Genomic DNA, 12,406 nt, shown 5'->3' with positions numbered 1-12,406 from the left:
TGCTACGCATCCCTAATTAATGATGTATTCATGAAACTTTCTGAGAATGTATTTTACATATCTATTAATGTTATATGCCTAGAATGGGAGTTTGATACTTTGATTTAAAATATTGTTACACATTAGTATTTTCAACGTAGTAATACATTATTACTGACACATATTACTGTAATCACACCAAATGATTTCAAATACATCAGAATTATTTTAGAATCATGAAATCTTTCCTGAGTTCTCTCATGCACTGTACAAGACAAATTACTACATTTTAGTTACAGTGAGGACCAGCTGCCTGGAAAACTGTCCTCTTGAACTTGCTCATGTGTTCTTGCTAAAGGAGCATTGTTTCAATGTTTCACTTGCTGGATTGCTTAAGTTCTGCGCAATTGTCAGACCTATTTCTCCACATGCTGTGTCTTCTGTATGTCTCCTGACATTCATTCTATATGAACTGACCAATGAAGTGAGTGGTCTGACCAAATGATGTGACTAAAGGAGATGTCACCCCTGTAACTTTAGGAATGTAATATTGACTGGTTGGAAAAACACAGACAGGACTTAAGCCTGGGCAGAGTTTGCAGAGTTCACGCAGTTCCGCTACACAGAACTCTGCGAAGTGCAAACAAATCTCAGCCGCACTACGCAGAGCTCTGCGAGCAGTGGAGTGCGTTAGTTAAGGGCCGTTCGCAGTGATTTTAAGTGCCAGGGGTTTGTCCGCACTTTGCAATCATCACAAACGGCAACATGCACAGCGCAAGCCGGTGCTGCTTCCTTTCTGCTGCTTGAGTAGATTTTTACATGAGTGGCAGCTTTCTCAACGCGAACGGACGGTTTCTCAAAGCAAGCGGTCATGAGCATACATGACCACTCGCAATGAGAAATCTGAGCGCCCGCGTTGAGAAATCTCACCAGGAGGTTGCTTTTCCATGCTCACGCTTGCCAACTTGATGTTGACGATCGGAACGAGAAATAATCTCACCGGGAGGTTGATTTTCCATGCTCGCGCCCGTCCACTTAACGTAGACGAACGCGAGCAAGGAAAAAAAACTCAATTTCGCTATGCGAAGCAGAGTTTTTCGGAACTCCGCGAGCTCCGTGTAACGCGGAGTGCTGAAAACTATGCAAACTCCACAAGCAGAGAGGAGTTCACCACCTAGACTTAATCAGGACACACACGAGAGAGAAGAATTTTTATTTTGGAAAATAAAGTAAAAATACAAACTTGATTCTGAGCCTTTATTCTAAAAATAAAAATTACTAGGACCATAAGGGTGAATAGTGAAAACACTAAGCCCTCCTTGGGAACAGGAATCAACCTAACAGGCCAGAGATGCACTTTTTCCACAAGACAAAGTTGTAAAATACAATTCAGTGTTCTAGAATTGTGTTTATCCCATTCAAGAATTAGCTCATCTGGTCCGTAAACAACTGAATGAAAAAATAATATCAATAATTAATTTATGGGATTTCACACAGGCTGCACTTGGATGGCTAGTGAGCAGTAGCACTAAACTTGGTGACTGGTCAAAGTCCACATTCTGCATCCAGAGTTGACTGAACTTGGCTAAAGTATGCGCCCAATAAATTTGGGTGTGGGCCTGAATGCAGGGCTTAGCTGAAAGCCAGGCCGTGAACCCAGTGCCCACTAAGCATATCGAAAAACGGTTCCCAACAGCCTCTAGGGGCTGGAACTGGGTGAAATGTGTGGGCAAAGCCAACAAACTATGGAAATAGTCTACTGGATCCACCTGTAGAAAAGTGTTTTAGAAGATTCTTGCTGCAGGAAAGCGTGTTAGAAGGCTCTTGTTGCAAGAAAGCGTATTAGACAGCACTCGCTGAAGGAAAACGTATTAGAAGGCTACCCCCCATACATTGTGACCACTGAGCTTGACCTAAAGTCATGCAGAGTGGAGCCTGGAAACAGGAAGCTGGTCATAAGGCTTGGTCAAAGGCCCTGCCCAGAGACCACTGATTTGCCCATCAGCTGTACCTCTAGAGAACTAGTCACAGGACTGTCATGAACAGATCTTCCTGCCAAAAAGTTGAAAGACTTTGTATAGCAAAGGTATGGCCTACTGTCTCTGGAAGTGGTATCAGACTTCTGGCTGACTACAATTCTTAAGCTACCCCTAAATGCAGAGACAGATCTTGGGAAGGAAATAAACTTACAGCAGAAAAAAGTAAACAAGGCTGCAGGACAAAAGCCGTAGGTGATGCTAGAACATCCAGGAATCCTGAGGGGGGAAATTAGGGGTCAAAAACAGGAACTAAAAGTGAACAACACACAGAGCAGAAGACCTGCGATGCATCAGACAGCTTCTTAGTTCCTCTTTATAACCTAGTTTCCACAAAGAGTTAAGCTTGGCCCAACAAGTAGACTCCCTACATATGGGCCCGGACACTGAAATAACAAGCAGTGGCGGGAAGGAACAATTCCCAATAAGGAAAACCAGGACTGCAAGGATCCTTCTAAAAACAGGACCAGGGCAAGTATCTGTGGCGCTGCAGGAATGCCAAAAGACTAACAAACTGATGTATTAAATTGCATACCCACAATGCCCAGCGGCCCTGCTGGAACACCAAGAAGCAACTCCAGAGGAAAGCAGCGCTCCTGTTCGGATGACCCAGATGGGGGCAAGACCTGTAAAATGTGACCAGACCCCTTGCTGGCAGAATCTTACTTTCTGAGTCAGCAGAGGTTTGGTGATATGGAAAACATTAAGCTATTCAATCGTGCGTTTGGTTATATGTTATGTTAAGTTGTGTTTTGTCTACAGTGAGTTTTCTAAGTTATATTAAGTTATACGATATTTTAACTTTATGTTATTATATTTTACGATAACTTATGTTACAGGTTGTTATGCCAGATAGTTTTAAATAGGGCGGTGCTCACTACTTCCTGGGCCTCTACCGCTTTTAGGAGTCTTAAAATTCAGGCCGTCTCTAGGCTAAGGGTCCTCCAAGTGTTCCTTTGGGGGAAGGTAATACTGTCTTGACCTTCTCTGATGTGCGTGAGCATGGTCAGCATTTACTGTGGGTCATCTGAGAAGATACTCAATAGGATATGACCCAAACTCTGAAGTGCCATCAGCCCAAACCTGAAATGAACACTAGTGTGTGTGTGTGTGTTTGTGTGTGTGTGTGTGCGAGTGCGCGTGTGTGCGTGTGTGTTCGTGTGTGTGTGGCATGATGCTTCCACACTTCCTACAACAGGTTTCTAAAATGATCAAAAGAAGGTTGAAAGTAAGTGACAAGTGTGTGTGCGTATGTGTAAATCTGTACTGTGTGTGTGTGTGGAGTCTGTGTGTGTGTGTGTGTGTGTGAGACAAGTTCCCTTGCCCCCATTCACATGTTCAGATGTCTCCCCATCCCCCTTAGAGTACGCCCATTCCCCTGCGATTCCCTCTCCTTACTCCATGTGTCCACTTATAATATTTAAGTCAATGGCCAAGCAAGATGCAACCCATCCAACTGCAGGATTTTTTGCTGCAGTCAGAACAATACAGCCATAAACTATATTGGCTAGCATACCGCACAGCTATGAAAGTACCATGCCTGAATGTATTTATGTATTCCAGAACAGAGGATTGTTAGGTTGTTTGTCAGTCCATGGAGGACTGAAATGTCATCGGACACAAATATTATGTCCTAAATATTGATAACCAAAATAAGGTGAAGATAAGTATATAAAGGTAAGTAAAGATTTACTAATCTTAAATCCACATCCGGGTAACATCAATATATATAAATCATCAAGGTACCCATATGTGGAGTTAGGTGTATCTATATTATCTATATTTCTAGATAGAGTCGGTATAGGCTAGAATGTATTTCTAGGATGATCTTTCTTCTATGATACCAGGACAGGATACCTTTTATAATGCAGAACGTGACTTTTTAGTGAAGCGTTTTCCCTGGAATCGCAGCGCAGAATTCGAGTGGACAGTTTCCCTAAAAACAATCAATTTATGCTGCTGGGTTGATGGCCTCTGCAGACACATATTAAACCATCATCATGTTATTTATGACTTTCCGGTAATTCCAGGGGAAAAAAATCCACTCTGCGAGCTTAATCCAAGGAGAACAGATGCTCGTGGGGAGAGAGATGCTTGCATCCACCAGTGATGAAGAACAGGACCCGTCCAGGATACACTCATCACAGGCGACACGGCAATGACGAGGGGCTTAAGTGTGCCTCTCCAAACTGATCACTTCCCTCCCCGTCGCTCTAAAAATAGTCCGGGCTGCTATGACAGAGGAGTTGTTCTTCGAGATTTCGTAAATCAACATGGAGCTCTCTCTTTACATGTTTTGTTAGTTCAGTCTCTCTGACAGGATGCTTCCTCACTTCCTGGAACAGTCTTATAAAATGATCAAACGAAGAAGGCTGAAGGTAAGTGACAAGCTGATATGCACGTGCGGGGACACACACCACACTCACACACACACATAACACATAGACGTGCCTACACACATGTCCACACACAAAAAAAACACAAATAGACATGCATGCACACATGCTCGCACACAAAAACACACACACGCAAACATACACAACACAGACGTGGGCACGTGCACCACACACACACAACACATAGGCGTGCATACAGACATGCTTGCACAAACACACCCACACATACACAACACAGACATGTACGTCTGTGAGCTTGTGTTTTTTCTGTGTTTGTGACATACACAGAACACACCCAAGCTCCCAAACGTACAGACACTATATGCTTTTTTAGAATGAATGGCATAAAGATCCTTTTGACATATATTATAAGAATATTGCTGGTCACTGAGGAGTTCTGTGAACATAAAGAGGTTGTGGAATATTAAGGTGGCTTTCACTGTCGTATTGTGTGTTTCATTAATTATGATACAGGGTGACACCATTGCCCTTTCATGAAAAGGTTACATCTTTGGTGTTGAGCTCCTGCCTGCTTGCAAATTCATAGAATGCAGAATATTTAGTGTAAAATTGTAATCCTGCTCTGCAACCTACTTTCATTCTGTCCAATAGCTTCCGCACACTCCACTTACCTGTAATAAATTATTACTGTTGGACAACTACATCATTTTGTTATTACATGTTACTACTGGTGTCATATCTAGACTGTGATAACAAAAGTAGACATAGGTTTCTACACAGAGATTGTGAGCATTATGTATCATATTGTAATTGTTATTATTGTTGAAGATGCTGATTGGCCCTTCCATTCCTCAACGTAGACATTGTCATATTGTGCTTCATGCACTGGCCTATATGGTTTAGGCTCCACCTTCTTGCATTTCTCTTCATCGGGGACCTGCACAAATAAAGGTGACACGTTCTTATGTGGCAGTGAGCCTGTTCTGTAAGTTGCTTCTGTCTTGACACCTCAGTCACCAATGTCTTCACCAATCACCAATCATTAAGAATGTGTTCACTGAAAAGTCATAAAAAAACAGAAATGGCCTCTTGTCCAATAATCCTGATTTTGGGCATTCGCAGCTTGAAACTGCTTGTCATGCTGTCAGCACGCCATCTTTCCCACCCACTCTTCCAACTGAGATTCTTTGTATGACTTCGTACCACTGAGCCAGGTTCACAAATGTACGTGCACACCTAACTCAAACACAGGCACTAAATAAAGGCATTGGCAAGGGCAAAATCTCAATCTTGGTTCACAAAAAAAGAAAAGATGGAAATGTTCCCTTGCAAAAACAATCTAATCGCAAAGAATGTCCCCAATATGGTGGAATTTCCATATGAGGATGTGTGCGCATGGGGGTATTTATCTTTGTTCCTAGGTAGGACCAGCTGCATTTATTGGAGAAAACCCACAAATTTGCTAATCTGTGGGAGTGCAAGCATTTTGGAAATGCAGTTTCCCACCCAGAAAACATTTATGGATTTATGCCTGCCATGGGCAGCAGTATATGTTTTGGGGTTGTAGGGGAAAGTATTTTTCAATGGGAAAACCCAAAAGTATGTCTATAATTTTTTCGAAATCCTTAAATGTCAAAATGATCTCCCAAACTTATGTGTTAAGCTGCCTAAGTACATTTCAAACGTGTCTAATTGCACTTTGGTGAATTAGAGCAACTAACCCTAACTTATTTTCATGATTCTTTTAGGACAATTATTTATTTGCAGCTCCTCTGTAAGTATGGCTTCTATACTGAATCCACAGGAAACATAATATAATTATTTTGTAATAACATATGAGCCCCTTTATGAATCTGCACCAAATGTGTTAGATTCGTAGTTATGTTACTTCAGGGCTATCTTTTCGAAGTTTAGCACATTTTTGAAGGTGTTTAAATTAACCGTGGGCAAAGCACTACGCTACACTCGCGTAGTTTGCGATGTTTGTGCTACTTCACACTATGCAAACTGCACGTTGCACAGTGCAAAGACGCATAGCGTAGCGTAGTGCAGCGGTAATTTTTTGCTTGCTCGTGGTCCTCAACGTCAAGTTGGCGACCGCGAGCAAGCAAAATGATATCCCGGCGAGACTTTTTCCTCGTTCGCGATCAGCAACATCAAGTTGCCGATCGTGAGCTTGGAAAATAAACCTCCCGGCGAGATTCTCAACGTGGGTGGTCGCGGATGCTCGCGACCGCTCACGATGAGAAACTACCAGTCCACTTTGAGAAAGCTGCCACTCGAGTAAAAATCTACTCGAGCGGCAGAAAACTACAGCTCGCACTGTGCAAGATGCCGTTTTCAATGATTGCACAGTGCTGGATGCTTGTCTGCAGTGTGCAATCCTTGAAAACAGCATCTTGCACAGTGCGAACAGGGTACTATGCAGTTCGCGTAGTGCTGCCAGTAGCTCGCGAAGTGCACTTTGCGTAGCTACGCGTAGCGCTACTTCGTGAACTACGCCCAGCCCTAGTTTAAATGTTATTAAAGAAAGCAATTTTGGCGATGTGCATACAACATCTCACAGACAAGTTTTGCTATTTTCTAGAGCAAAGGTTAATTGAGAAATGTATACCAGAATTTGCAGAAGACATGCCTTGTGCCAGAACACATCCTTGGTGTGGTTTTGTGTAAACGTGTTCAGTAATTTTTCGATACTTGTGTTTAAAAAGACCAACAATCCAGACTTGAGAAGGCTAACCTTGGCATACTTCTGCCATGAGGTGTGTGAACTGCTAACAAGAATTGATTGGCTGTGAAGACATCACGTTCATGAACTGACATCAGCAGTGAGGACGCCAACCCTTCTATGATTCAATGAGAAGGAATGTTTTCACTCTTTGGACATGCTTACATAGTTTGTGAAACAAACACATGGTTTATGAACCACAGAAATCTGGTCATAAACTAACAAAAGATGTTTGGAAAATGCCCCATTTCCTAAGAAAACTGGCAGAAAACAAATGTACCTGGACCTACTTGTGTGATCAATAGTTGATCGGAGGGAGAAAATGTTTACGAATTACGGCCTGCCTTAAACACATCTCACAGACCGGATCACAGTGGTTCACAAGTCAAGTGCATGTATGCATGTAAAGATGTGGTATTTGTATAACGTGAATTTTGAAGAAATGCAGCAGAGCACTGGAGAGGGTCAAAGGCAAAGATACCATCAAGCAAGCATGATTACAACCACAAAGGGTTCAAGGTCCTCATTAAGGGCTGTACGATCAGTGCCATCTGTCCAGTGGCTGTGATGACTCACAGTTCATGAACAAAGATTGGTTCACAAACCCAGGGCCTAAGTCCCGAACCAGAAGCCTCATTACAGTAATCCTGGTCCACCATGGTTTATGAACCTCTAGACCTGGCTCATAAAATTGAAAGAAAAATACAAAATAAAAAATCTATATAGAAACCTTCCCCCACAAGAAAATGTAAATAATATAAAAACTAAAAAATACAGGGGTCTGCCAAATGCCCCTTCATTTATCTAAATTGGGAAAGAGGGATAAAGATTGAAAGGAAGAAAGAGAGACAGTGAAGGCTACAACTGCCCACAGAGACCGGAGGAAAGCCAACAAAGTCAGGAGAGAGGTCGAGAACAAGCAGTTGAGATAGAGTCATATTGGAATTGATATAAAAAGAGTGAGTTTGGACAGTGCAGAGATATTCCGCACGGCAAAACAAAAATAGTGATATAGGGCAAAGGGCATCTATTTGAAAAGATAAAGCTGCATGTGGACTATAGCATAGGCGCAACTAGAGCTGGGGGGGGGGGTAAGAAAAAATGTGGGGGGGCTGAAACTTTAAGCAATAGGCAGAGTGGAGCTGCAGGGGGTCTTAGAAGGGGTGAAACAACAACAAGCCTCATTAACATGCAAATGGTCTTTTAACCCCTTCGCTGCGGCAGCTATTCCGCCGCAGCGCTAAGGGGGTGGGGCGGCCGCGCAACGGTTCCGTGCTTGTGACGAACCACTCCGTCACGGCTCGCTGGTGAGCTGTGCTTGTGACGGAACGGTTCCATCACGAACCCACCCGCCCATTCAATCGTCAGCGCAGGCGCGGAATTCGCACCGCGCAGGCGCGGCGAGCGGGCCGTGACGGAACCGTTCCGTCACAAGCACAGCTCACCCGAGGCTTGTGACGGAACGGTTCCGTCACAAGCATGCAAGGGGTTAAAGACCTGTGAAGTGCTAGGGTGGGGCAGTGTATGTGCCCGGGAAGCTGTCTCATCAAGGGCTGCCACACACGAAGGGGGGTGGGGAATGCTGAAGCCCTTTGAGTCCAATGGGTGTTGCGTCCCTAGACTTTAGTGCTTAGAACGGAGTATGTGCGCCTGGTGCCCTCCTGCTCCACTGCTCTTCCCTAGTATAAGTGACGAGCCCTTTGTGCTGCGTGCACTATATGCAGCGCTAGAGTACAGTAGCACCATGACACACACCCAGGGCTGCAGCCCGCGGAATGAGGTGCACGGCCTTGTGCCGTCCTCGCATACCTAGACCCCGTGGCATGCGCCCGGGATGGGATGCACTTCACGCGGAGCCGGAGCATCCCCCACGCCACACTCCACAGACCAGCGCGGGAGCAACTGCTGCCCCGTAGCAAGGAGGCACCGCTTCCTACCCACGCTGCGCTTATGCACCGGCTGTGAAGGGACAGCTTTCGAGGGAGGGCTTCCTGGCACTTGAGAGCTCGACGCGTAGCTGGACTTAGTTAGCGACAGGAGGCGCCTACTTCCCGGGACGGATTAATGTTCTCCCGGAAAGAGGCTGAAGCGTGGAAGCACTTTCAGCTTCTGGCAGCACGGATGCCTCTGCATAAGCATCCAGAGCCCCAGCTTCATTGGGGAGGGTGCGTCCTCTGCAGGGCGTAGAAACACCCGTCCCAGTACTCCCTTCTCCAGGCCGCCCAGATGTACAGAGGAGGGTCTGGTCCCTATGTGCTCCTGCAGCACAGAACCCTGGGCACAGCCAGCGCGCGTGAGGTGCGCCGGGACTGACTGGGGATGCGCACTCTGACAGGTGAACGCACACACTTCCGCGCGCTGCTCCGTGCTGCTGCCGTGCCTTCTCTTAGTGATGCACACGCCCCGTGTGCGTGCGGGAGGATGCAAGCAGACACAGGAGCGAGGGGGAGCTGCTGGCATGCCGGAGCCCGCCCCAACGCGCGGGCTGCCGAAGTTCTGAGCTGACTGCCTGGGGGAAGTCACTGCAAGTCTAAAGATGCATCTTCCCTTCTCCCTGATGGGGACTGCAAAGGCACTTCATTCACCGCCGGGACGTGTCGGGGAGCTACGCCGGACGTATCGCTGAGTGGGCACAGAGTAAGTCGGAATATCAACCAATTCATGTGCTGACAAAAGTCAATTAGGTGTTTGCGTGACGGTATGTGTTTTTAGATGTATTTAAAAATGCATGTGGCTACTGACAATGATGCACATGGAAATACAGTTAATTTGAAGCATACCTGTCTGCCTTCGTACTGTAAAAACAGGTTTTACAATTGTATCGCGTGTGTATTTTGTTCGCATTTGTGTTCAAATATGTAATTCGATACATGTTCTTTTTCGGTAAATGGGAAACAGCAAAGGGTTTAAACGAATCATTTCAAACCTTATATAGTAAAATTACTCTTTCAATAGATATTAAGATACTTTGCATTCAAATTGAAATGGGACCCGAGGTATATCTTATGCTAATTGTGTTCTCGTAACTGCACTTGTCAGTTGTCACTTGCTTTTGATGTTCTTTTCTGACAGTGAGTTTCCTTTCCTCCTACTGACAGTCCCATCCAATGCTATGATCTTCAATGAGGAATACAACAAGCACATGCCACCGCCATGCCGATTATCTCTGGAGGTAGTGAACAAGATTATAGTAACCTTAGCTACACCTCCAGCAGCACCTTGAACCAGTTCTTCCCGGGGGCTGTAGAGTCACAGACCATCAAAGGGGTCCACTATGAGAGGGCTTGGAGGATTTACCGCCCCGAAGATCTCGATACAGCCGACCAGAAAGACGAGCTCATCGTCAACGTAGGAGGCATCAAATACTTGGTGCCGTGGAGCACCTTGGAGGATTTTCCCATGACCAGGCTGGGGAAATTGAGGTTCTGCAGCAATTATGAGGAGATAATCCAGCTGTGTGATGATTACGATGAAGACACCAACGAGTTCTTCTTCGACCGAAACCCATGTGCTTTCAGCATGATCGTGAGCTTCCTGGCAGCAGGGAAGCTGAGGCTTTTGCGAGAGATGTGTGTCTTATCCTTCCAGGATGAACTCAGGTACTGGGGCATTGAGGAGTCCAACTTGGAACAGTGCTGCCTGAGAAAATTGTTTCAAAAACTCGAGGAGTTAGCGGAAGCCCGCCAAGAAGAGGAGCTGCAGAGGAACAGGGAAACCATCTGTGTCTTGGTCGATGACACGCGGATGGGTCAATTTATGACCAAACTGAGGGATATGGTGGAAAACCCACAGTCAGGACTGCCTGGGAAAATATTTGCCTGCCTCTCCATTCTTTTTGTGGCCACCACGACTGTGAGTCTCTGCATTAGCACAATGCCAGATTTAAGGGAGGAAGAAGACAGGGTAAGTTCGTTTTAATCACATAAGTCTGTTAATGCTTAATGCTTTTGAGGAAATATAATTCTTGCCAAACCAGCAAATAGCCTCTTGAAAAAGATGGAAGCTAATTTCATATAAGTGGCATAAGAGTTCACCTCTTGACTAACATGAAATCTAACTGTTATTGACTCAAATCAACGCCACACTGATTTAATTCAGATAAAATCTAACTTTAATTAACTGAATTCGAAGATACATTTCTGTTATTTGTAACAGAGCTAACCTCATGTGGGTTAGACAAAAAACTTGTTTTTTCTTGTTTGGGAACAATGATTAATTTAGCTCATATAGACATCAGCTAATTATATGTTTGTGATCAAAACTTCCTTTTATTGTTTGAAATCAAAGCAATTTTATTTGACTTAAATTATACACATACTTTCTGTGAGTTAGACCAATAGTTTATTAACTAGATGAAAACACTGTAACATTTAACAGATTTAATTAAAGTTAGACTTGTTTCATTCAGATTAGAGTTAACTCTACTTGAATGACACAAAATTTAACCTTACTTGATTGACCATGAAGCCGACTTCTAAAATAAAACTAAAACCCACAATTGAGATCAAAATGTTTACTACTCCATTAAAATCAAACCTAACTTTGTTTGAATGATTCTAAAACCTACTTTGCCTAAATTTTCTAGGTTGAGACCAAAGCCAACTTTACTTGGTTAACCCCTTGCATGCAGATGACGAACCCAGCCGTCATGCACTACGGTGCTCGTGTGCTGATGACGGCTGGGGTTCGTCATGGCCCGCCCCTGTTCATTTGTTTACAGCACAGGGGCGGAAACGGGCCAGCAGTGAAGGGGTTAAGACCAACTTTACTTGATTTAATTAAAGCTTTATTACTCGACTAAGATTAAATCTGTCTTTACTGAATGTGATCAAAGTTACTTTACACACACAACATCAAATTATTGTTTTGATTGTGTTCAATATTAAAGTTATCTGGTTAAAATCAAACCATTCTCATTTGATTACCATCAAAGCTCACCATTACTTAATTAAGATCAAGTCACATATACTTCATTGATAGGAATCTTAAATTTACTTCATCAATATGAGCACTAAATTTACTTGATCTAGGCCAGAGCTACTCAACCGAGATTGCAATTGGCTCAAAAAACATAAACATACTTCTTTTTGTTTGCATCAAAGCTAACAAATGTCTTGAGGGAAGACAAAATTAGAGATGTGATATCTCACTGAATAAAACACTAATCAGATTTTCAAAATATCAACAAAGAATACATTTGACTTAAGGTGTCATGTAATAAGAGTCAGAGGACATTCATTTTATCTCAGTGGAGTGATGTTTTTGGTGGCCTGTCTTTCCCCAATTCAATAAAGCTAAATTTCCAG

General features: G+C 43.9%; 1 protein-coding gene across 2 annotated transcripts in view; it reads left to right on the top strand.

Annotated features, from left to right (window-relative positions):
• The first annotated feature begins 4,289 nt into the window (after positions 1-4,289).
• KCNG4 (potassium voltage-gated channel modifier subfamily G member 4) overlaps positions 4,290-12,406 on the top strand; it is a 161,243-nt gene continuing 153,126 nt past the window's right edge. The window contains exons 1-2 of one of the 2 annotated variants that reach the window (XM_086946548.1): positions 4,290-4,393; positions 10,199-11,003. In XM_086946548.1, coding sequence (XP_086802674.1) covers positions 10,254-11,003 — 750 coding nt within the window. In that variant the 5' untranslated portion in view covers positions 4,290-4,393; positions 10,199-10,253. Of the gene's footprint in view, positions 4,394-9,397; positions 9,738-10,198; positions 11,004-12,406 lie in introns of those variants that run through there. The other variant, XM_086946547.1, reaches the window with a different exon arrangement.

Source organism: Lissotriton vulgaris, chromosome 12 (genome assembly GCF_964263255.1).
Source record: "Lissotriton vulgaris chromosome 12, aLisVul1.2, whole genome shotgun sequence".
Taxonomy (NCBI): domain Eukaryota; kingdom Metazoa; phylum Chordata; class Amphibia; order Caudata; family Salamandridae; genus Lissotriton; species Lissotriton vulgaris.
Note: the sequence above shows the minus strand (reverse complement) of the source record. Positions and strands in the feature narration are given on the sequence as shown.